The sequence below is a fragment of the Salvelinus fontinalis genome, chromosome 4 (genome assembly GCF_029448725.1).
Source record: "Salvelinus fontinalis isolate EN_2023a chromosome 4, ASM2944872v1, whole genome shotgun sequence".
NCBI lineage: Eukaryota > Metazoa > Chordata > Actinopteri > Salmoniformes > Salmonidae > Salvelinus > Salvelinus fontinalis.
This window is the reverse complement of record NC_074668.1, coordinates 39,629,811-39,656,424: the sequence shown is the minus strand read 5'-3', so window position 1 is coordinate 39,656,424 and position 26,614 is coordinate 39,629,811. Positions and strand designations below refer to the sequence as shown.

Here is a 26,614-nt window from a genome sequence, read left to right as displayed (position 1 = left end):
ATGTGCGTGTGCTTGCGTGCGTGCGTGATCGCCTGACGGTAACACAGGTGCATTCATCAGTTCACTCATTGGCCTGTGACTGAAAAACACACAGCAACGCTTGACTGACTTTTAAAGCCTATTATAAAGAGGAGCTCTTCAAGGGGGGGCCGATCCAGTTTTAGTTTCAATACAAGTCTAATACCTACAGTTATGGGAAATCGGCTTAATAAATCATCCAGTGGAGTAGGGTTTACCAGAAAAGCTTTTGTGTTTTTGATGACAAAAATGGAAAAACAAAAACAAATAAGCTTTTTCAGTTTTTCTGGGATGAGTTTTATAACCCTCAGGGAGCCTGGCGCAGAAGGCAGGCAAGAGAGATCGGTGAACTTTTGGCCAGAGATTCTGGAGGCAGCACTGGCACGCACAGAGCAGGCAGAGCTATAGAGCTTGTGTTTCCTCTTTCTCTCTTTCTCCCTTTCTCTTCCTCTCCCCCAGGGACAGGCCTGAACATGCAGATTAAATGACTGTGCATCGCTCCCACACACAGCCTGGGCACACAGAACCGGCTCAAACCGGCCGCCGCCGGCTCGCCTCTACCTCTGATCACGGCTGGTTGCACTAAGACGGCCACTAGTGCCATGGCGCATCTGTCTTCACATCACTATCCAATCAGAGTCTGAACGCCAAAGACACATCAAGGAAACACATGATCAGGTACCTCATTAGGGTCACTGCATGGTCCTGGGGGGTCAAGGTGACATTCCAGACTAGGGCACCATCCCAAATGGCATCCTGTACCCTATATAGTGCACTACTTTGGACCAGAGCACCTGGTCTAAAGTAGTGCACTATGTAGGGAATAGGGTGCCATTTAGGATGCATCCTAGATACTACTGCCTACTGTAGTGTACTGTACTCTGTACCTTCCTTACTCAAGCTCAACACTCTGTCGAGTGCTCCAACTTCTTTTTACCTCAAGTTAGTCCTTTTGGAAGTTTTTCTTGGTAAGCCATTCTCATGAAATGTGTTAATGTTGTTGAGCAACCCTCCTTTCCTTTGTTTGCTGAAGCGCGAAGACCCACCTGAACTCTGCTAGGCATGTTCTACTTCTCCTTTGGGTCACCTTTCACCTCAATTCTCTTTATCAATCCCTCTTTCAATTGTTTGGGAAAAAAGGGAAGAATTTATATGAATTATACAGATCAGGAACATAAGAGTGTAATCCAGTGAGGAGGCTGAAAATATATGTGCCGATTCCTTTGTCTTACACAGAAGTCTAAACATAAACATGACCCTTGACTTTGTACAGTTGCCACCAGAGGAGGCTGGTGGGAGAAGCTATAGGAGGACGGGCTCATTGTAATGGCTGGAATGGAATCAATGGAACACATCAAACATATGGAAACCACGTTGGACTCCGTTTCATTTATTCCAATCCAGTCATTACAACGACCCTTCCAGAGGAGGCTCCTCCCACCAGACTCCTCTGGTTGCCACATAACCACTCAACCACGAATTATAGGTGTGAATATTGTAGGACTGTACCAAATCGGGTCAGAAGTTAAAAACAAAGTTGCTTTGTCTTGCATGGAACACACAAGAACATAAACAAGTATCAGTCAAACTTAATGTCTCTTGATATCGTACAGTTTCAGTTACAACATAATAACCACTAAAACCAGAACAAAAACGGACACATTGTTGCTGTCTATGAGTATCATTACAGATGTTCCGGTTTTCAGGGGAAATGGAAAGAGAGCCTGTGACGCGACTTTTGCTTATGGATGTTAACAAGGCGACACTCCATCTTAACTTGTCCTCCACATTTACTGGATTGGTTGAACTGTGCAGACGAGAACCTCCCCCAACATGTATTTTCTTCGCGTCAAGACCAGTATGTAGGGGATCTAGTTTCAGGCTTTTCTTTTACACCTGCTAAGTTAGGTTAGGTTACCTGTGACGAACACTGTTGTTGTGTCTTTGAGATCACCTGTGGGTCATGTGCCTTACTTACCATCTCCATGGCAATGCAGGGACACGAACAGGAAAGGTGAGGGGGAAGGGATTTCCAACACTACCCCACGCTGAGGTGACAACAAGATCAGGTGAATGGGGGAGAGGTGAGAGTGGGAGGGGGGAGGGGTGCGAGAGGGAGTAGGAGGGTAGGGTGAATGACATCAGCACGGTCGACTGTGTCACCAATCACCATAGTAATGCAGTCCCACTCACAACTTAGTCAGAATGGTTAGTACATTAGAATGTGGCTTCCTGTCACAGTGGCAAATGGTTTTGGCCATTTTGTCCAACCATATCAGAGGGATATGGCATCTCTTTCTACCCACTTATTATGTAAGTGGTTTTGGATAAGATGTTGGCAAGTGGGCGGTCACGTGTGTTTAAAAGGCAGAGGATCTGAGATCGAGTACCAGTAAGGACCTTTGAGGAAGGAAGCTATACTGTTAGGCACGCACAGGAACACCAGTTACAATAGCAATGGACACATTTACTTGAGTAACAATCAAACTGACAGCATAGGTCCTCCCAAGAACAATTTTATCTTGCATCTGTCCTATTGGCCCTGCCGACCTAACATTGAGCCTACAATCCCATGGGGAGTCGTTTGGACTGGCGCCAGGTGAAGGACAGGAAAGTTCCAGAGGAGAGCGGGAGAGGCTCTGGGAGGGACAGGCTCATTGTTCATCCTGGCTGGAGGACAAGGTCAGAGCAGGCAGACTTGAGGCTGGTGCTCCCTCCCCAGGGCTCAGTCTTGCCGACTCCCCTCTCTCCACCCCATGGCTGGGGCCTCCACACTCTCCACTCCTGGAGCTCCCTCCCCCTGTCCTCACGACTAGAGCCTCCCAACTCCTTATACTCTCCATTTCCCTCTCCCCACGGCTGGGGCCTTTGACTAGCTCCCTCCTCAGTGGTGTAAAGTCCTTAAGTAAAAATACTTTAAGTAGTTTTTGATGGTATCTGTACTTTACTATTTATATTTTGGACAACTTTTACTTTTACATCACTACATTCCTAAAGAAAATAATGTACTTTTTACTCCATACAGTTTCACTGACATCCAAAAGTACTCATTGCATTTTGAATGATTAAGCAGAACAGAATTTATTTCCAAATTCACACACTTATCAAGAGAACATCCCTGGTCATCTCTGCTTTGTTTGTAAATTATGTCTGAGTGTTGGAGAGTGCCCCTGGCTATCCGTAAATTTAAAAAACAAGACCATTGGGCCGTCTGGTTTGCTTAATATATGAAATTTGAAATTATTAATACTTTTACTTTTAATACTTAAGTATATTTTAACAATTACATTTACTTTTGATACTTAAGTATATTTAAAACCAAATACTTTTAGACTTTTACTCAAGTAGTATTTTACTGGGTGACTTTCACTTTTACGTGAGTAATTTTCTATTAAGGTATCTTTACTTTTACTCAAGTATGACTTTTGGGTACTTTTTCCACTACTGGTCATACATGGGGTGGCAGGTAGCCTAGTGGTTAGAGCTTTGGGCCAGTAACTGAAAGGTTGCTAGATCAAATCCCTGAGCTGTCGTTCTGCCCCTAAACAAGGCAGTTAACCCACTGCTCCTAGGCCGTCATTGTAAATAAGAATTTGTTCTTAACTGACTTTCCTAGTTTAAAACAAATACACTAAGTGTTTTGGCTGGGAAGAATGCAGATGCCTTTAATCAGCTGCTAGTGTCTGTGGTAGCCCTTACCTACTGAGAGCAGCAGAGTATGCTGTGTGCCAAAGGACACATTTGGACTGGGAGCATTGGGCCAAGGGCCCTAGAACCAACAGATTGGCTAAGGGACAACATTACAGCACTTATTTACAGTAACTATCTGGCAGACTTTGACGGAAACCCTGGCTAAAGCTTGGGATATCCACATCAGCACTTTCAATGGAAAAGCTAGCGCTTCTGAACTCTAAAGAGTAGTGTTGCCCGGTGCTACAAAACAAAACCAATGTGTGGTTTTCATTGGTGTAATGGGAAATGATTATGAATTATTTTCCTGTATGTGATTTACTGTTGATATGGATTGATATGTATTAAACATGAACGTATGTGCGGGAAGACGCAGACAGATGCATTCCCCTTGGGAGAAGGAAACCAGGAGTTAACCATTTATGTTTACGCACCATATTTAATTAAGTCGTTTTCACTTGTTAGTCTACAAAATCTTTGACCTTTGACCTGTTTAACTGCCAGTATCAAATGTCTGCCAGTGTTGAATGTTATGGTTAAAGTTTGACGCCAGACTGGATTCAAGGACACACTGATAATGTATCTGTGACAGTGTGTGATTCTGTAGCAGCTGATGTTGTGACTTCCTACAAGGCTGGTGTTTACAGAACATTTGGTACTGTGTGTTTAATATATAACGGTCTTCTCAGAGAAGGCTCGTTAGACATTTCCTCTGCTTCTGTTCTGGAGGTGTCTCCCTGTTGCAACTTGCAATAAACCAGATTTTTTTATTGATATTATCAGCGACTGCTCTTCTTGTCCACCTGAAAATCCCCTTTACAATCGGGCAATGATCAAAGTGGAGCAAACCTAGTGTAGTGGAGGTCAAGTTGCTAGTGTAGTGGAGGTCAAGGTACAGGTCAGACATTCTACAGCTGTTCTACAGCATAACGGAAAGTGTGACAAATGTTAGTGTCTGTATTGTTTCTATAAAGAACGAATGATTATGACCCACATTTATTACCATTCTCCACACAAAAATGTGATAATTATAGTAAATAGGTCATCCAACCAGACAGTACCTCATATTATACAACCTGCAGTGGGGTGCATTTATTCAAATGCAAATCCTACAAAACACCAATGAGATTTACACATAGTAATACGTAACAATACTCGAATAATAAAAACAGAAGGATTGACCACAACAGAGCTGTCTTGCGACTGGCCCCGCAGGAAACAGTGTGAGCTCAGAGAGGTTTTATTGTGCTTAGCGTGGCTGCTTGGATGAGGAACTGAGAGCCGACAGCTCGGCCAGGCACTAACCAGGGCCTAGTGCAGTCGGTTCTATGCTGGTTCAAACTGGTCAGCCGGAAAAAATAAACCAATCTTGCAGATGACTTAACTCACTTACAAGGCAGGGCTTTGGATATCCACCAGCATAGCATCAGCTCTGGGGCCAGATAATGGAGAAAGCAGGTCAGAGAGGTCCAGCAATATCAGTATCAGCAGCTCACCATGCAGAGAGAGACAGGCAGGGAATAACATTCAACCATACCAACAATTATTCTCCCGGGCATCTCAAGGATGATTAGAAAGTGCACAAGCTCTCCTGGAATTGTGTCATAGAATGACGGATGGTGAGGAAAGAGAAGAACAGAATTAGGTCAAACAGACATGACTCTCCAACTCCACAACGAGATGAATTCTATAAAACCATTCACGTGTGTTTTACTCTTTCTAAATGTAGCCGAGAAGACCGAAATGGTTTATTGTAAGAGATATGTGTTTTGGAGCAGAATAGACCATGTGTTGTTGTAGGCAACATTATCCCTGCTCTATTTTTTAAGTCCCACACGTGCAGTCGGCTACTCTAGCCCAGTGGATCATTCCAGTCTAGCGTGAACTGTCAATCTCTTAGCTGACTTCTGTTGTTTCCTTGTTCTGGAGTTCCTCCTTTTCAGCGATCTTGGTCGAGGCTGCATCTTCCAATCTGGTGACATTAGCAAAACTCCACAGTAACCGCATCTGCAGATCAGTACCACAGACAGACAGAGCCGAGCTGTGTTTGATAACATCCATTGTAGAATGGACGGATCGACAAATCACATGAGACTGAATAACATCTACAAAAACGCCACCTTGTATCCTCAATAACTCAATCACGTTTTGACAAAAGTCATGCTATCTGACGTAAGACAAAGCACCACAGAGCCTCGTTTGTTTTTTTTACTGCTCAGCCCACGGCCTCGTGTATTCTTGTTATACAAAAAGAAATAGACAGTGAATACAAATGAAGGCTCTACTGAGCTTCAGTCATATCATTAATAATCATGCAAATTCTGTAGGTTAAATTATAAATCCCCTAGTTTCATAGCTTTAAAAGGATGCTTAATCTAAGTTATTTATATTGAAGCTGTATTCTATTAAGAATTCAACCTGGACCACACATGCAAATGTTTTCTGCAGTGGCAGTTCCTCATTTGTATGGTTCCTCATAATGACTTTCAGCACCGCAGTCTGCACCAACACGTATTAAACCAAGCAGCAATAAAATACATGCATAGACAGCTCTCGTTTATCATGATAGCAATAACATAACATGGTAATCCGTTTTACAGGACAGGCTACAGCTTCAAAAGGCAGATTTAACCTCCTTCTGCAGAGCCAGGGAATCATGAATCATGCAACATGGTGCATATTGGAGAAAGAGTTCCACATAAAAAGATCCAATCACAAATTCGAGCATAATCTCCCTGTCTCCCAAAATTCTCTGAGATTTTTCTGATTTGTCTTTCTTTATTGGTGGCATGCATTGTAAATGGTGCATACAAATCCAATTATAAAACAGTGGTGCACAGTCCTGCCACACACTTTCCCTCTGTCATCAAGGACAAAAAAAAACAAAGAACAGATTGCCATGTCCCTGGCAAGGCTCCAACCACATAGATGAGCACACAAACCCAGCCAGCTGTCCTCTTTTTGCCCTGTGATCATATCTGCCCCGGGCAGGCAGGCAGGCAGAGCAGAGAGACAGGCAGAGAGGTAGGGAAGAAGGGAGGTAGGCAGAACAGAGCAGGCAGAGCAGAGACGACATGCAGAGGCAGGAAGAGCAGAGAGACAGGCAGAGAGGTAGGCAGAGCTACAAACTCTCACAGTCTCACGTCAGAATTAGACGTTCATCCATGTTTCTCAAACGTCAAATTTCAAAGTGGTTAAGGTTATGTTTAGGCATTATCTTCTAATTTGTAAAAGTGAATCATTCACTCTGAATGGTTATGGTAAGGGTTAAGGTTTGGGACAGGCTTAAAGCAAAAATATGAAAACAACTTTCTATCACTGGATTTGAACATGCAACCTTTGCTTGCACCCATCCTCCATCCCTGTCCGCAACGCCAAAACCTACTTGAAGGTAATGGCACCCACTGATGCCCCTAGTTGCTGAATTCCACATCAACTTCCGACGTCCTCAGACATGGATGGACGTCGAATACTGACTCGTATCACGGGTGACCTGCCTGGGCAGAGAGGCAGGCAGGGAGGCAGAGCAGGAAGAAAGGCAGGCAGAGCAGGCAGGCAGCTGAGCTGAGCTCCACTGTGGACTGCAGAGATTCACATGGCTTGAGAGTCTGAGGTATTATGAGGAGAGATTGCCCTCTTGTGGTGGTATATTTTATCACAATTTTGTATTTATTTTACTCTCAAAGGTTAGTTTCTCCTAACAGACAAAAACAGCTTACCGGAAGTCAGGACTCACATGAGTAAAATAATATAATAACATCTCAGGCTTTTGCTCTGAAATGAAGATGACTCAGTGATTGGTCAGTGTGATAAGTGGTGAATATTGCTTACAGGTAATTCAAATGTTCTGATTAAATGTGTCCGATGTTTTGAAAAATATATCGAGATAGATACCAAATCAAATGTCATTTGTCATACGAGCCAAATATATATATTCTCATTGTACCCTTAGTCACAACATTACAGAGATTAACTAAGTAAATACATTTGTTCATACAGTACCTTTCACTTTATGGTGCACTACTGGTCAAAAGTAGTGTACTTTATAGGGAATAGGGTGCCATTTGGGAAACACTGACACAGTAGCAAGTCATGTGTACACTAGCTATGACTAACAGGAAGTGGCCATGAAAACCACTGGACCATGAAAAACAAACTCCATCACTGACAGGCTGGGGCCGCCCAATAAGGTGTGGCCTGTAGATAGTATCACATGAGCATGCAAACAGGTAACCCATTAAGCCCCTCAGACCATCACTTGTGTTTCAGTAGCTGTCTGCACTTTGACAATGACACATAAACTTCTATTGTGGATCTTTACCCTAACTGCCTCCCACAATCTCTCAGGTAAGCCATTTGATACACCCGTCTCCTCACAGCACAATGACACAGCTTAAGCCCTAGTCAGCCATATTCAAAGGGCACTTTATTCAGACTAGTTGCACTAACAGTACAGTGAGTGTATAGATATAGAGAGAAAAATCGCTAAATTGCAATCGGGATTTTTCTTTACTGCTATATTGATAGTAAATGTTGCAATTGTATAACAAGGGTACAACATTCCCACCTTTTCATTGTCAATAATTCAATTTTGCCCATATTCTTGATGTTAATAAGCTCACTGGTTAGAGACCACAAATCAACCAAATCCGCTGAACAGCACTGCAAATAGCTCTATATTCAAAATACTGACTGAAGAAGAATTGTTCAGAGATTCAATTATTTCATCACTCTCTACTGTGTTTTTGTGGTTTAAGTGAATATTTTTTACTCAGACACCCTCAACCCATTCAAAACCTCCAAATCCACCAGTCAAGAATCACTGATTTATAGTCATAGATCCTTAGCTAAGTCGCATTCTCACAGCGACTATTGGGAAACATCCATTTAGTAGTGTTAGTAAGTGTTGACACACCAGGTACAGTGTGGATGGAATGACAAGGCAGAGATTATTGCATTATCTGGTCAACTCAAACTGATTGTGGTGGACATCGCCCATATGTCAAAACCTTGTGCTGTGGAAGTGTCTGGAAACGAGATGACCAATTTTAATGACATAATTCCCAATGTTCCTCTACGGCCCAATCATGGCTCAATGGGCCAAGGTCAAGTACAAATCAAACAGGCCTGACAGAGAACAAGAAAGGGTAATAAGGAAAGACAAAACAAAACATCTATCCACGTGTCAGCCCTTGATATACACTCTCTGACAAAACAGCACCTAGTATAATGATCACATACGAGGGTCAAACAGCCTGTGTTCATCATGTATCTGAGCTATTCATACTGTAGTTTTAATGAATTAATGAAATGCATTGAGTATAAGGAAAGCCGGGGTTATACTGCTGCGGTTCAAGGGTAAAACACTGCTATACTGCCATATGGTCCCGTGTGGCTCAGTTGGTAGAGCATGGCGCTTGCAACGCCAGGGTTGTGGGTTCAATTCCCACGGGGGGACCAGGGTTCAATTCCCATTGGGGGACCTGGTTGAATATGTATGAACTTTCCAATTTGTAAGTCGCTCTGGATAAGAGCGTCTGCTAAATGACTTAAATGTAAATGTAAATCTGACTGTTCCTTACCAACGGACCAGTCAATGCCTGAAAACAAAGTTCAGGTTTTGACACGTTTGGAATAGAATGGAGACAGACAAAGATGGTCCATTCTTGAATTCTCTCTATCCCTCATCGTTCTCTCTCCTTCTCTCCCCACAGTGAGTCATGGTCCTCTTGAAGGGGTGAGGGACTATGAGGTAGTCCGACCCATCAGACTACATACTCTGCAGAAAAGAGAAACCGAGGTAGATTCGTCTCCTGTTCTTCCTTCCTGCACAGGAGCTGTTTTGCTGTGAATTACTCTGTAGACATCAATGCCAACCTATTCTTTGTTAACAATTGTGTTTACTGCTTGTAACAAAGTGGTATAAGAGACCATGTTAATATACTGAGGAGAGATTATGTCTATGGTATCAACTAATCCTAATCCTCTCTCTCAGTCATCCAGGCCAGAAACGTTGAAGTATGCAATGAGAGTGGGTGGGAGAGACATTGAGATGCATCTGGAGAAGAATAGGTATGTACTCTGGCAAAAGACTCCTATCTCATTCTCCAAAATGTTAACTTCTCACACAAGTAGGCTTATCACATGCTTCTTCTTTCCCCTAAATAAGGAACGGCACTATGTGGAGAACTGTCTTTCCACAGTCTTATCTTAGTTCCCATTTGTAGCCACACACTGCATCCTCAAATATATATTTTAAAAAATCATGAATTTTGTTATCACCTCATGAATTCCTTTGAACATGTAGGTCAGTCTAAGGAAATGATGTAATAAATAACTTAATAAAAAAAAAATCCCCTCAGGGAATTATTCACGAAAGACTATAGTGAGACTTACTACACTGAGGATGGCACACCAGTCACCTCTACGCCTCAGGATATGGTAAGTGAGTAGAACATACCCTTGATAGGTAGGCTGTTTACAAGTGTCTTGATTGCGGCCCTTTAACCTCGCCTTCTACTTAATTCTCTTCTCCAGGATCACTGCTACTATCACGGCAGTATTGTGGATGACAGTGAGTCTACGGTCAGCATGAGCACCTGCGATGGACTCAGGCAGGCAGCCCTACATTTCTATTAGTCCACAGTGAAACACTATTTCATCCCCTAAATCGATTGTATAATGTCTATTATGTGTTTTTATTTTAGTGGATATTTCAGAACGGCCGCCCAAAGGTACCTGATTGAGCCCCTGTCAGGGGGGGATGATGGTGATCACGCAGTGCTGAAATACGAGGACCAGAGCCCCAAGCCTGTGGTGTGTGGAGTCACTAATACTACCTGGAACGAAGACTACCCTTCCATTACTGGCAGGAGCCGTTCTCGAGCCTCAGTAAGACATCCAATCTATGAATACACCTAAAATGTCCCTAGTTAAATATAGTCTGATATTCCCTAACAGGAAATGATGTGTTCTGATGAAGGCCATTGATGGCCGAAACAACACCTTTTTAACTTTGCGTGAATAAAACATTTGAGTTTTTAGTGGTGAGCGAGCGTTGAGCCTTTTCAATGATGATCCCAATAGTTTTTTGGTTGCACCTCAACTCACGTTGGTTTAGCGCCCTCCACTTCTAACCACAACGTTTTCCTGTTTACTAGGGTCCATCTATACTTCAACAGCAAAAATATGTTGAGCTTGTCCTCGTTGCAGACAACCGTGAGGTAAGAACTGACAATACACCAGAAACACAAGCGCCTCACCTCTACCCGAATCAACACAATAAACTTCAACATTTCATTCTTATCATTTATCTGGCCAATATTTTGACCAAATAATATTTAGGAAAGCAATGTAATATCTATAAAATAATTGTAATAATCATATCTAATTAGTGAGTAATGCATTGTGACAGGATGTCCGTTGTTCTCGTGCGAACACTAAAAACATATTGCATCCATCCCGTTTCAGTACAAGAAGATGGAGAGTAATCGGGGAGAGCTGCGTAAAAGGATATTTGAAGTGGTTAACTTTGTCAACATGGTGAGTCAGTCACATGGTGATGCCAGCTTTACATACCTATAAGATCCCCTTACAGCACCATGTCCCTGCTGGCCTGGTAACCGAATATCAAACACCTTCATATATAATCCGTTTCTCAGAACTCTTTTGTCTTCTGGCTCTGCTTGTACAGTACTTGTTTGCTTCTCTGCCTTAATGAAGGTCATTCAACTCAAACCTCTCTATTTTTTAATTGCTTTCCAATGAACTGTAATGGTTTCCAGGATACCGATTAGGAGTAGTTCTGGTAAACCACCTCTAATTGTTTTAATGCGGAGAGTCTAACCTAACCAGGAAACAAATTTGCCTGCAGGTGTATAAGCCTCTCAACACCTTTATTGCCCTGGTTGGTCTGGAGGTGTGGTCAGACAGCGATAAGATATCAGTGACCGCCCCTGCTGGTGCCACCCTGGACGCCTTTACCACGTGGAGGAACAACGACCTGGTCAAGACTAAGCCCCATGACAACGCACACCTCATCAGGTAGGCCATGACGGACACACCTTATTAGCTAGGCCCCAACACAAACCTCATCAGGTAAGCCATGACGGACACACCTTATTAGGTAGGCCCCAACACAAACCTCATCAGGTAAGCCCCAACTCACACCTCATTGGGTAGGCCTGGACATACACATGTCATCAGGTAGGCCACAACGCAAATCTAATCAGGTAACTATAGGACTCGGCCAAAGAAATTGAATTGTTGGGGGCCTCCCGGGTGGAGCAGTGGTCTAGGGCCAGAGTCTCTGGGTTCGCGCCCAGGCTCTGTCGCAGCCGGCCGCGACCGGGAGGTCCGAGGGGCGACGCACAATTGGGCTAGCATCGTCCGGGTTAGGGAGGGTTTGGCCGGTAGGGATATCTTTGTCTCATCGCGCTCCAGCGACTCCTGTGGCGGGCCGGGCGCAGTGCGCGCTAACCAAGGGGGCCAGGTGCACGGTGTTTCCTCCGACACATTGGTGCGGCTGGCTTCCGGGTTGGAGGCGCGCTGTGTTAAGAAGCAGTGCGGCTTGGTTGGGTTGTGCTTCGGAGGACGCGTGGCTTTCGACCTTCGTCTCTCCCGAGCCCGTACGGGAGTTGTAGCGATGAGACAAGATAGTAATTACTAGCGATTGGATCTCTGACTGGTTGAAATGTTTCATCTCTGTGAGGCACTCATAGTTGAGTATAAGGTAAACAGTGAATATAAAATAAGAGGCAGATAACATTCACTTTGAACATGAACGCAAGTCCTCCAATGTCTGCCAAACCATGAAATGTTTGGTTTGGGGACACTCTTTTCACGCCACTTCGACACAGCTACGACCGGAAGTGATTTTTGTAGCAGGTTAGGTGATCATTTTTTGCTGACTATAATTCTCCTAACCTGCTACAAAAAAGGTAACTTCTGGCCGTAGCGGTATCGAAGTGGCGTAAAAACAGTTTTTCTCATATAGTGTGTGCTTGTCAGACATCTTTATAGGGTCAGCTGATGGTCACCTGATTAGGCCATCTTGGTTTGGAACATTGTTATTCTTGATAGACTCATATTGAAGAATTCATAACATGGGTATTTGACATCAGAATCAGAATCTTCTTTATTCACCAAGTACATTAAAGCAATAAGGCCTGAGGACGGGTGGTATATGGCCAATATACCACGCCTTAAGGCTGTTCTAATGCACGACACAGTGCCTGCACACAGCTCTTAGCCGTGGTATATTGGCCATATACCACAAACCCCCTGAGGTGCCTAATTGCTATTATAAACTGCTTACCAACGTAATTAGAACAGTAAAAAATATATAGAATTGTCATACGCGTGGAATACGGTCTGATATACCACAGCTTTCAGCCAATCAGCATTCAGGGCTCGAACCACCCAGTACATAATTACACATACCCAGTCCACAGACATCCTACAGATACAATATCAGTATTTCGGTGACTGAGGACAAAAGTTTGTGAACAAAAACAGCTGGCAATGTGTCTCTAATATTCAGTAGCTCATCCTGAGTAAAAGTAATCCGCATTCGTCGCAAATCCATGAGTAAACAAACAAAAACAACGAATACATGGGCAGCACAAAAACACTGTGGCTGACATGTATACATACGTATGTGGGGTTGATATGTTTCTTGTTCCCTGTGTTTCAGTGGCATTGACTTTGAGGGATCGACGGTGGGTCTGGCCTTCATCGGGACTCTATGTTCAGGTCATTCAGCTGGGGTGGTGCAGGTAAAGTACATTCATTAGGTCTACATTTGCCTACACAATAAGCTGCCATTGTTTGAAATGTGGTAGTAGGATCGTTTTTGCTTGAGGAATTGAACAAGTAAAATGGGACAATGGAGAGGTTCTACCAAGTCTTCAAACTGTGACGTTTACAAAGCAGAAAGAGTGAAAGTTGAATTGCAAGATTAACTTCTTTAGAAAGTTCTCACATAGTTGTGAGAAAAATGGCATGGTAATGAAATGTACTTTACGGTCTCGTGTGGCTCAGTTGGTAGAGCATTGTTCTTGGGTTCAATTCCCACAGGAATACAAAAAAAGTACAAAAAATGTATGCACTCACTACTTTAAGTCGCTCTGGATAAGAGCGTCTGCTAAATGACTCATGTGAAAAAAATGTATGAAAAGTGTAATCATTAGCCCCAGAGAAGTCATTAAAGAGTTATCTGGGGCTAGTTAGGGACCATCAATAAATTACACAATGTAAATGGGACAATATTTTCATGTTGCACACCTTTAGTTGTCTCATTAAATGTTTTCAATAATTGTTTATGAATTTCTACAACTTATAGTTGGTTTGAGGTTTTTAAGTCATTGAAATTTGGAGCTATTGACATCATTTTTATTTCCCATGTACATTGTGTAATTTACTGATGGTCCCTAAATAGCCCCATAAGGATATCGAATGTCATTGGGCATTACGATCAGGTTGCATGCAGCTGCGCTATTAATTGATGATTACTTCAGTGCTGTGGGCATTTGGGCAGTATTTAAACAAACCCAATCCAAGGGGGGGAAAAGTACCCTTTATTCTGTGACATACAATTGTTTCATAAATCTCAGTTTTGGACGAGACTGATAATATGAGCAAAAGTATCCTATTTACACTTTGTAGTAAATTTTGACAGTAGAATAAATGTTTCTGACTCATATCAATGCAACGTAGGAATTTTCAAAAGGAGAAGTTGCCTTTTGCTTTTTAACTTATCTAATCAACCATCATGCAGAACAAGATGTCTAAATCAGAAAAATGAAGCTCGATTAGATCTTAGCACATTTTGAGAGAATGAGACAATGACAGTCATTCTATATCAATTTAATCTCTAATCTATTCATTCAGGTTAGTTTCACTGATAGAACATGTCATCAAACACAGTCAATTCTATTTCATGTTAACTATTTACTTCCTTACAGGATCACAACCCCAGGGCCATAGCTGTGGGGGCAACATTGGCCCATGAGATGGGCCACAATCTGGGCATGAACCACGATGACTCCAGTGCCTGTGCTTGTTCTGGGCATAGCTGTATAATGGCTGGGGCCCTCAGGTAAGGACTGTTATTATGAAACGTTTCAAGATATACAGTATAATGTTGTGACTAGATTGGAATGCTGTCAATGATAAACCATATGATTGATTGCGGTTTACAAGCAAGAGGGAACTTGTATTCAAGAATACTTACAGGCATTGTTTTCTCTGCTCATAACACACACAGAGCAGCCATACAGTACTGACCCCTTGGACAGCACAGTGGTTTGTATTACAGTGGTTATATTGAAAGTCAGTATATGACCTTATGGGTAACTTAATTGTTTTTTTCTTTCAGCTGGGATATCCCAAAGTCATTCAGTAGCTGCAGTAGTTCGAGCTATGACCAGTTCCTGAATAATCGTAACCCTGAGTGCCTACTGAACAAGCCAGACTACCGAAATGTGGAATCAACCCCAGTGTGTGGGAATGGCTTTCTGGAGAAAGGAGAGGAGTGTGATTGTGGCTCCCTGGAGGTGAATTAACCTTCTCATTCTATTCCATCGACCCACCATTTAGATCAACAATGTGGCAATCAAATCAGACCAAAGTTGGTTCTCGTGGAGTTAATACAAGTGTGTCAAGTGATTACATTGCTTTTCTGGGAATGGCATTTAAGTTTTACCTGCGTGGTCTTGCCTGTTTTCCTTAACTAGGGTCAAAATGGAGAATGCCTTTGACAAGCACAGGCCTATCCTGACATATCTAGTCATGGCTATATGGTGATCTGGTAGAGGAAACTTTGAAAGTAACAATCCATGAACACCTGTTTACATTCCAGTCAGAGGGAGTTAGGTGTGCAGAGCAGTCAAGTCAATCTGTCCAGACCTGTTAGTCAGTCGGAGAAGATACCATCTTTTTGTGTACCTGTCTTGCTAAACTACACCTCTCCTGCCAAGTCGTGTTTGATTCAGATGCTTGTAATTCCTATTTATAGCCTACTAAGGTACAATGTTGGTTTTACTTAGTTAGAGTGTCTTACTGCGGTATAATACTCTAGAGGTAAACATGGAGCGGGGAAACCCCTTGTTATCTAGTTAAAGCCTACACATACATAGTGGCTTGACTTTGAGACTTTTACACACTGGTACATTATGTTCTCATTCCTTACTAACTTTCTGATCTCGTCCTAGCATTATCATAATGACATGTAGGATGTTGATGTTATAGGAGTGTACAAACCCTTGCTGTAATGCCACCAGCTGCACACTGACCAAAGGCTCCGAGTGTGCTGCAGGAGAGTGCTGTGAAGACTGTAAGGTGAGACCCGACCACATATCAACCATGCCTCTGTCTGCTCTAGATATCCGTGTCAGGACCCGGTGAGAGAAACAGTCACTAATAGTTGGCAGAACCCAGAAGATGAGGCAGACTCAGCAGTACTAGAGATAATGATTTAATAAAAGGACAAGATCTTCAGGCAAAGAATATAAATCCACCACGTCCAAAATAAAGCCAAGAGGCACAAAAGGATATCCTCCAAAATACAAAGAAACTCCACAGTGGTAAAAACAGCAGGGAAAAACAAACCTCAAAAGACTACTCAAAAATACACAAGAACTAAACCAGAGAACCTCTGGAAAATCCAATAAGAGAAATATATGTTTCACACAAAAAGGCTTGGGCTGGGGCTGGGTGCTAACATACAAACACTGAGCAAAGAACTGAGGAACACACAGGGTTTAAATACAAACAAGGGAACGACACACAGGTGCAAACAATAATAGAGCAAGGAAAAAACAAAAGGTTCAAAAAAGGTGCAATGGGGACATCTAGTGACAAAAACCAGAACAGTCCTGGCCAAAACCTGACAATCCGGATGTGTTCCTTTGATACTACAGCCCTCTTGAGAACATGCAGCAGACACGTATAACTATGTCAAAGGGTTTTTATGACTCATGTGTATTGAAGACATTTCACTTGCATTCCTTTGTTTAATAAAACTTAAAAAGGAATGGAATTAGTGGAAGCAAAATATTTTCCATGTCATCACTTGAAAACAAATCCTCTTGAATGCGTATTTTGTTCAGAACTAGTCTGGCAAAAGCAACTTGCGGTGTACACGTGGATCTGCGCGTCAGCCAGGCAAAATGAATCTTCTATTTCGGCAATCTGAGTGGATTCAGAGTACAGATGCAGCCTCACACCTCCGTCACCAAGCTAATAGACTATACTGTAACGACCCTGGGTTTATAAGCACGGAAATCGACTCTCCCGCACGAGCATGCTTTTGCGGAAGAGTCGATAGCGCGCCGGACCTCGGGCTAGAAGGTCGAGGGTTGCTGTTTCATTACATTGGTGTCAGAAGTGATCGGACCTTGCATCCACGACGCGCTCTTTGAAAGGAGGGAGTAGTGTAACGACCCTGGGTTTATAAGCGCGGAAATCGACTCTGCGGCACAGTCGATCGCGCGCCCGACCTCGGGCTAGAAGGTCGAGGGTTCGAGTTTCATTACTGCTGTTTCATTACAATACATTCTATACTCATGACTGTCGGAAGACTAGCAAGCTAGTGATAGTGAACATAGCAACAACCACTCTCTCCACAGATCATGGCCTCGTCCACAGAGTGCAGAAGGAAACATGATGACTGTGACCTAGCGGAGTACTGTACAGGGAATTCAGCCGTCTGTCCTGAGGACGTCTTCTCCGTCAATGGGATCTCCTGTGACAGAGGGAGGGGCTACTGCCGCAACGGCCAGTGTCCACAGCATCACGACCAGTGTGTGAAAATGTATGGCCCATGTAAGTGTGAAAGCATTTCCCTCTGGCTCGTCATCACGGAGTCACCTCTCATCAGATCAGGTGATGTAGGTAGCTAGCTCTTCTGGTTCATCTTCTCATGCTGCAAACTTTCTGTTGCTTGTCTTTTTTTTTTTAGATCCATTTTCTGTCATGAAATGGTCAAGTCAAGTGTATTCTAATGCATGTTTAAAGTGTGGACACAATAGTCACTTTTGTTGTTGCAGCAATTTTGACACGTGATGATTCAGCCCAGAAGGGAAACACGAGCGTGGTCGTGTCAGCAGATTTTGCACCAATTTGATTCAAACTCTACTTACATGCTATTTAAATTTGACCAATTCTACAAATGCTTCTTCAATGCCGGATGTCATGCGCAACCATGCCCTGGTGTCTCTTGCTACCTTTGCTGCTGTAACTAGCTGTTACTCGCTATGCTTGCGGTTTCTGATATCCCACCGCCACCACCCCAGTCCACCCCCCCAGAACCTGTGGGTTCTGTTTCTTCCGTCGGGATATTTGATATAGCACATCGTGCTCATTGCCTGTAGTTATATTATCATCTTCATATGACGCTTCGCTCTGGCAGATACCCTGAAAGAGCAGAGCCCTAACGCCAAGACTATGCGTTGTAATATTTTCTAATACATGGTTAAACGTACACGTGGTGTTTCCTTTCCGAACTACTCTAATGCATTGTGTAACATTGGGTGTTATTCCCTCCTCAGCTGCTGAAAAGGCCACAACGTACTGCTATAACCAGAACACCAGAGGACTGTACTACGCCTACTGCAGACGGCCTTCACAGGACCAGTTCATCCCCTGCCAGAGCCAGTGAGGCCGAACAAGCAATACCATGTCATTTCAATAGGCTGCTTTTACTACTCAGATTGTGGTGTTGCTTATTTAAGCGGCATGTCACTGATAGACCTCCCTCCTGTGGCTCTCCTCTGTAGAGATGTGCAGTGTGGGAAACTCTTCTGCAAGAACGGTAACGATGACCCCAACTATGGTCGCATGGTGAAATTCTCCGACTGCAAAGCCACATTCTACGGTGATCACACCAGTGACTTTGGACAGGTGAACACGGGGACCAAGTGTAATGATGGGAAGGTAAGGTTACTTTTTGTCTGTTGCTGCTGGGGCTACCTCTAGTTTTTGTCTGTTGCTGCTGGGGCTACCTCTAGTTTTTGGAAATTAAATCAAATTGAATGTGCGCCGTGTTATTTTCTCTTTTATTCTTGTGCCCATTCCTGTCTTCTATTCTAAGGTGTGCAGCAAGAACGAGTGTGTGGATCTTGAGACAGCCTACGGACCCAAAGCCACCAATTGCTCAGCCCGGTGCAAAGGACATGCTGTGAGTACAGCACCCCCGGTCTCTGGTTTGGTATTTGTGAGCTCAGGATGAAACACTGCTATAAGGAGCATAGGCTCGGTTTGAGGCAAGATTCGGTTTGAGGCAAGATTTTCCAGGCCTCACCAGTTGAGGCTGCTTTCTGTCATCTCTGCTAGGACGTCTCCCCTCCAAGTGTTTCTTGGTTGCGCTTTCTTTTTTTTCTCTTGGGGATGAAAACTGGTAAAAAGGCAAACTCATTTTGAATTACATACCTACTGTAGGAAAAAAAAGGATAATATTTTCTTTCTAATGATGTCAACTTTTTAATTCTCAACTCCAAATATTGAGCAAATTACACTCATTGGAGCCAATTGCACTCACTGGATTATTTGACATAGGCTTTGAAAACGCACCCGTGAATAGGCTACCGTTACGGCAATTTGCTGCTGGTAAGCTTTCTTGACTTGGACATACATTTTTTCCAACACATGGCTAACCTTTGTTTAACCAGCTAAACAGCTGCTCTTAGCAAAAATGTGTTTGGGGTCACCTTTAATGCTAGTGTTTGATGTTAGAGTTTACACTTCCTCTTCCAATTTGTATGTGGGAAGGTCAAAATAACAAAACTATCTACCAAATCTATTCATTTTAAAATATTGATTACTTCGTCTTCCCATTATCATTCACCTTTTTGTTAATGCATTATGGGGTTGCCGGTTTGCCCGGGAGGGGGTTCCCTAGGCAAGTAAAGGTTGAAGACCCCTGCCTTTATTATAATGTATGCATTTCTGTGTTGTGACACTGCAGGAGTGTAATCACAGAATGGAGTGCCAGTGTGAACCTGGATGGTCACAGCCAGGCTGTGATACAAAGGATGGAAGCTTCACGGGCCTCTCCAGAGGTAAAGACATAAATCAGAAAATTGTGTTTAAAAAAAAAATACAGTTTCAATTGATACAAGGGATAAGCCTTTACTTTATTTACATGTTACTACAATATTGCTAGAGTAATTAGTGTTACTACAGGTATTTGAGCATCGTTATGTAACGTTTTGCCAATAGGTATGGTCTGTGTTTTCATTGTATTCAACTTCTGTATAGACCTTTCCTTAACCTTGCCAACCTCTCTATGTGTGATTGTAGAAGGAGTGATTGGCATTGCAGTGACAGTCTCTCTGCTGCTCCTGGCTGCTATTGCTGGGGCAGTGGCTGTGTTCCTAAAGAAGAGACGACAGTCCCCCACTCTGCCTAGGTTAGTCCACCACGTGGGGCATATATAAACATTCACTGCCAAGATTATTCTTTGATAAATTAAGATGTACTCAATTGTCAGGTCTCCATTGTAAAATACGTATTCTGACATCAATGGGACTTCCTGGATAAAAATAGAAATCTGTCTGCTCATCCACCAGCCACCATACCCAGAAGAAAATCCATGAAGTGGACAACCACATCCATAACCAACTGCCAATCCCCAGCCAAAACAAAGCTATGCCACAGCAGGTAATGAAATACCTTTTGATTTATACAGTATCATCTCAATGTTGGTCTTGGTTGATAAGATTCTTGTGTCCGTGGACTGTTGCCTATTTATTAATCGCTTTACTATTTCCAGCCCAAGCGACCAAAAGTAGCTCCGCCCCCACCCCCTCCAGCTGCTAACCAATCACAAGCCCCGGTCTATGACTTCAGGGCCGTACGACAGGTAAGAGACTATTAGCATAATTTCAGATATTACAAATGGCACATAGGTGAATTAATCCATTTAGATATGAACGGGAATAACATTTAGTATTAAGTAAATATTTCTCTCTCTCTCAGGCTCTGAGACCACCACCACCACGTGTCTGATGTCAACATCTAAAGGAGAAGAGTGGAAACAGGAGGATCTCAAACCTTACCAAGACCTCAAATGTAGGGTCACAACTGCCAGGCCAGCCAGAGCACAGTCAGTCCAGAGACCTCACTTCTTTGGGATCATTTTACAGAACCCAAGACTAGAGACAAGTTGGCTCTGCCACCACTTCTGAAAAAGCCTGGTCCCAGATCTCTTTGTTCTCTGGCCAACTCCATTGCTCATTGTTTGGCATGACAATGAGTGACAAGGAATTGGCATGATGGCACAAACAGACTGGCACTCAGGCTACCTATGAAGCTCAAGGAATGTGTTTGTGCCAATGATGTGCAAACTCAGTATAGTGACAAATATGGAATGGACTGAAGAGTCCTCTTTTTATGAGGAACGTCTTAAAAAAATTACACTTTTTAGTATTAATTTTATACCTGTAATTTATTTGTCACTGCCATGTGAGGGAGTGAGTGTTCAGTATGTGATAATATGCCATTTATTTTTGTACTATTACATTTGTCAATGGTGACTGTTTATTCCCGACTTTGGCTGAGTACTGAGTCTACAGTAAATATTTTTTATTAATTCAAAGTATTACTGAGGACAGCCATTGCTGACTAAAGTTCTGTATAAAAAAAAAAAATACACATGCTCAATACTGATAAAGTTCCTGAATTTTAGATTGAGTAAGTCTAGTGAGCAAGAATTTACATTTTATTTAAAAAAATAATAATAAATAAATATATATATATTTTTGGGGGGAGGGGACATTCTTAAATGCTGCACAACTAACTGCAACTCTGCAGCCACAGTCTGTGACTGAGAATACAACTGCAAAACTATTCAGACCCCTTGGATTTTGTCACAAAGTGGGATTAAAATTGATTTGTCATTTTGGCAATCAATGTATTTCTTAAGATTAATAAAAATGTAACTAAAATAGTCATTGCATAAGTATTCAGCTCCCTGAGTCAATACATGGTAGAAAAACCTTTGGCATAGATTACAGCTGTCAGTCTTCTTGGGGAAGTCTAAGATATTTACACACCTGGACGACTATGTATCTAGGTGATTTAATACAAAAATCCACAGCATTATATTAACCATGTTTAAAGAGATATTCAATGTCTGGTAGATGGGTAACAAACAAATCAATCACTGCCCTTCTTTTAAGCTTTTTAAAAGCTTCCTGGTCTCTGTAGTTGAATCTGTGCTCGGAATTCAATACTTGACTGAGGGACCTTAAATGTATGAATGAGGAAGGAGGAAGGGTTAGTCATTCCAAAATCATGTCAACCCCTATTATTGTAACTTGTGATTTGTTAAGCCAAAATGTACTCCTGAACTAATTTAGGCTTGACTAAACAAAAGGGGTTGAATACTTATGCAACAATATTTTAGTACTGAATTTATAAAAAATAAAAAAGTGTTCTGAAATCCAAGGGGTCTGAATACTTTTGCAAGGCACTGTATCGGTGTGTGAAAATGTCTGATTACTTGAACAGCATTTCCTGTAATCACAATCTCTCGGATTGTAAAAAGGTGCCACCTGATTACCATGTCAGGCATGTTCTTTAAATATTTTTGACACGACTGTCCTGCTTATGTAGAACTTTGACATTTATAAAACAACTATTCGGTGCTCAACATTTAGACACTGAAGTCTACCAGAGTACATGCATCCACCCATTCAACCAGACGTGTAGAGAATATATTAGCAACATGTAGTATAATTCAGATCAAGAGAGACCTAGAATGTAGGCCTAACACGAGCAATTGAAGCGAGAAAGCATCTGGCACGCCATCCTCAATTCTGCAGAGCTAAAAACTCCAGACAGCCACGACAGGGAGAACAAGAAACATTGCATTTCAATTTTATTTTTTAAGTGATACATCTACATAGATTTCATGGCCTCGCATGACAAGCACTGTACTTGACAAAATTATTTTTCTCACCCTTTTTACAGCTATTAAGAGACTTTAATTACAAATATCATTGTACATTCGAGATATGTTTAGAAACTGACAAGTGGTGAGAAAAACGGCCCTCCCACGGGGCCTGTACTTGCTCTAACTCGGAGCACAATACAGTGAAGAGAAACAAATCACATGTTTAAATACAAACAAAAGCATCTGGGCCATGACACAACTCAGATGAACCTGACCCATGTTGAGTTGAAACAGGCTCCAAGATCTCTCCATGACCACTGCTGAACACAAGAATGGGACATTCTGATTTCCCTTCTCCTCACCAGTCACACACAGGTGTCGGCGTGTGTTTTGGTAGTGGCATGGCACATAGAATGCAACTCGTTTAAAAGCCTTACAATATATATTATAAAAGGGAAAATTCACATGAGAATAAAAATCTTAAAAGCTTTTCTTGAATGATAAAACAAAATAGAATAACTACATGTGGCGCGACGGGAGGAGTGTCAGACAAGCAGTTGTAGCCCCCAAAAATCTAGAGCTAAAACTAAGCACCGGTTCATCGAGTCACAAGTCCTAAAGAATCAAGTCAACCCATAAAGGGTTGAGAGTGGGTGTTATAAAAGTAGTGTCAGTTCCTGCCATGGAGGAACAATTACTATGTACCAAAAAGGTGTTAAGACCATATAATGCTCACAATCAAATTCATTCAGAAGAACCATCAGACATTACTACATGATCAATGTAGAGACACTGTAGGTCCTCAGCTTTGCTCTACCACAGATAGTGAACACTGTGTCATAGGGAGCGATAACTCATGATGGACAAAGAGCCACTAAAGAGAATGGAAATTCCGATAACATCAAATCTTCACAGCGTCACACTGAAAGACTCAATCCACTCCTCTTCAGGGTACTGCTTTCCTCAAACCGCTAGCAACTAAAACACTGAATTGGAGCCATTTTGGAGGCCAGGTTTCCCTCACGTTAACAACATTGGAGTCTTTCGAACGCATCTGCATCAAATCAACAGTAGATGGAGACATTGACACAGCTTTTGCCAAGAAACGCCCCAAATATTCATTTATGTAGCGTTGACAAGAAAAGCAGTATGAAATCAAACTAAGCGGCGTTATTATTTCAACAGAGAAATCTTATCTAAAACATAAAATAATGAACGCGCTGAAGCTTCAGTTCATTTTGGGACATATCTGTGGCGTTACCATTTGCTCCGTGGGAAAGATTTCTCCACCATCTTGTCACGGAGGGCATTGAGAAGACGACACCACTGGTTGCTCTTCCCTTGTGTTTAGTATGTTTCTTCACCATGAACCATGATGACTTTCTTCCTTCCACATTCAGCACATCACTCTCAAGAAGAGTAGGCCGCTCCCCGCTCAATGTCCCAGAAAAGCTAACCAAATGGGGGCACAACACACCCAAGGTACTGGTGGCTGTCTTCAATACATACCGTCGGCCTATATCCCTTTTGAATCAGACTTTGGTTTTGCAGAATATCTACACCGAGTGTACAAAACATTAAGAACACCTGCTCTTTCCATTACATAAACTGACCAGGTGAATGCTATGATCCTTTATTGACGTCACTTGTACACCCACTTCAAATTAGTGTAGATGAAGGGGAGGAGGCAGGTTAAAGAAGGATCTTTAAGCCTCGAGACAACGGAGACATGGATTGAACGAAGTATGGTAGTAGGTGCCAAGCGCACCGGCTTGAGTGGGTCAAGAACTGCAACACTGCTGGGTTTTTTCATCCTCAACCCGTTTCTCGTGTGTATCAACAATGGTCCACCACCCAAAGGACATCCAGCTAACTTGACACAACTGTGGGAAGCATTGGGGTCAACATGGGCCTGCATCCCTGTGGAAGGCTTTCAACACCTTGTAGAGTCCATGCCCCGACGAATTGAGGCTGCTTTGAGGGCAAAAGGGGTGCAACTCAATATTAGGAAGGTGTTCCTAATATTTTGTACACACAGTGTATATATTATATAACCCCCCCCCCCCCAAACTGACCTCAGTTAAACACACTGGTAGTAACTGTCGGTTAGTGACAGCTTGCAAACAACTATCAAAACACTATGCAGAACACCTAACACTAGAAAAACGAATCACCGTCCAATGATACATCACATCAATGATCGTAGCAAACTAGGATCAATTCTTCCATAGTCTTTTTTTCCATTCTTTGACAAATCATTTGGAAATTCTGGGCAGTTGCTCAAGGGTTGACTAAAGGCTGTCAAATTAAATCCCGTTTAACCTACCTATAAAATAGAGGAGCAACAAGTTGACCCAAAGCAGCAGAAATAGCATTCAGTGGTTTCAAGGTTTTTACCAAAGAAATTGGACAAAAGAACAAAACAGTTCTACTGAAATTCTGCTGGAGGTATAAAATAATCTTCTGCAATGGTGTCAAATCGTTCCCTTCATTATTTTCTCTCTACATAACACACATAATATTTTTTTAAATGGACAAACATGTATGAGAGCACACAAACTGTAGATAACTGTAGATTCAGTCAACTTTCCCTTGCAAAGCACATAAAATAACAATAGAAACACTTTAATTGACTAATAAAGGATAAGGTCTCCTTTACTAGCTACCTCAATCATCAACTCAAATTTACAAAATGGTCTTTATCTTTGACATTTACCATAGTTATATGCTTATTTGAACATCTTAGAAATGTATGCTTTCACTCAATTGTAGCCTTACATAATATACCTAATATACTTCATTTAATAAATAAAATCGTTTTTTTGGTTTATTTTCATGGTTGTACTCTGTGGTGGCTGAAACCATTCTCCCAGTGTGGTGGAGTCTTCCCTACCTACATGTCATGTGCTTGTCCAACTATAGGCCAGCTGGGTGAAGAGTCACAATGGGACAGAGAGAGAGAGAGAGAGAAATAAAGAAAGATAGAGGGAGATATAGAGAGAGGGAGAGATAGAGAGAATGAGGGAGATAGAAAACAGAGAGCGAGAGGAGATAGTTTTGGTGTATGAGACAGGGCCATGGCCTGGGTCTGGTGGGGATGAGAGAGGGGTCACTCTCCGGGCCTAGTCTGTGCCATTCTTGGGGGCGTTTGGGTTGACCGGCTGCTGGCCATCCTTGCGTGGGGGCATCCTCTCGTTGACTTTGTCCAGGCTCTGCGCCTCCGCAAAGTCCTTGATCTTCCTCGTGGGAGAGAAGCCTTGAATAGCTGGAAGGAAGAAAAGAGGGGAGAAATTAGAAATCACAGGGAAAAAATGGTTTGAATGCTTCAACTTGAAATGTTTGTGAAAAATAGTTAGCCATCTCTTTTAAGGATCTGCAATAAAGATCTTCAGGTAAAACCTGCAAAATTAACCCATTAGTTTTGCCTTTATTGTGTCAAATTGTATGTCCTTAGTAAACTCCAGTTTCTTATGCTTACAAATGCAGGTAATAGCTGACAGTCCTTAGACAAACAGTGCAGACATACAACAGCTGTACGTACGGTGAATACACAGTCCTAGTACTGTTGACAAAACCACAGCACAAGCTACAGTACAACACCTCACAGTGAATGTGGGACTTACTGTAAAATTCCAAGTGCCAAGTAAAAACCACAAAGAAAACATGGGCAAACGAGAGATATACTGTAAGTAACTATTCAACAACAACAAAAAAACAATAAGGCAAACATTTAGAATAAGAGGAAAATATGGACGTTTTACAGTTGACAATAGGAGAATGTGATCAATGAAACTGCACTCATAGAAAACAGATCTGCAATTTTAAATAACATCTTAAGTTAGTTGGTCTGTTAATGAGAAATGGATCATTGCAAGGCAAACATTAGTTGTAGTTGAAGGTGGACTACGCAGAAATCTGAAATTGCAAAAATTCTAATAGTCGCCTAATTTCCGTGGCAAAACAAGCAAGTATATTGTAGAGAATCATTGTACCATCTAAACTGTTGTGAAA

The 26,614-nt window shown here is 42.3% G+C and overlaps 2 protein-coding genes across 7 annotated transcripts in view; one reads left to right on the top strand and one right to left on the bottom strand.

Annotated features, from left to right (window-relative positions):
- Positions 1-21,423, top strand: LOC129853757 (zinc metalloproteinase-disintegrin-like brevilysin H2a). 2 transcript variants are annotated; one of them, XM_055920124.1, is made up of 22 exons: positions 1-696; positions 9,423-9,508; positions 9,704-9,780; positions 10,071-10,149; positions 10,246-10,322; positions 10,416-10,599; positions 10,869-10,931; positions 11,179-11,250; positions 11,582-11,751; positions 13,403-13,484; positions 14,673-14,806; positions 15,086-15,263; positions 15,958-16,047; positions 17,337-17,532; positions 18,258-18,363; positions 18,486-18,642; positions 18,800-18,886; positions 19,673-19,766; positions 20,008-20,116; positions 20,277-20,367; positions 20,480-20,569; positions 20,686-21,423. In XM_055920124.1, the coding sequence occupies exons 3-22, from the start codon at positions 9,734-9,736 to the stop codon at positions 20,713-20,715; spliced, it is 2,136 nt and encodes a 711-aa protein (XP_055776099.1). In that variant the 5' UTR covers positions 1-696; positions 9,423-9,508; positions 9,704-9,733; the 3' UTR covers positions 20,716-21,423. The 2 variants fall into 2 exon arrangements, with proteins under 2 accessions (XP_055776099.1, XP_055776098.1); XM_055920123.1 differs by lacking the exon at positions 1-696 and adding an exon at positions 7,906-8,055.
- Positions 21,424-22,571: 1,148 nt separating this feature from the next.
- The window catches only part of LOC129853759 (serine/threonine-protein phosphatase 2B catalytic subunit gamma isoform-like), a 68,442-nt gene continuing 64,399 nt past the window's right edge, over positions 22,572-26,614 (bottom strand). For 4 of the 5 annotated variants that reach the window (XM_055920126.1, XM_055920129.1, XM_055920125.1 and 1 more), the window contains one exon: positions 22,572-25,868. In XM_055920126.1, coding sequence (XP_055776101.1) covers positions 25,726-25,868 — 143 coding nt within the window. In that variant the 3' untranslated portion in view covers positions 22,572-25,725. The remainder of the gene's footprint in view (positions 25,869-26,614) is intronic. The other variant, XM_055920127.1, reaches the window with a different exon arrangement.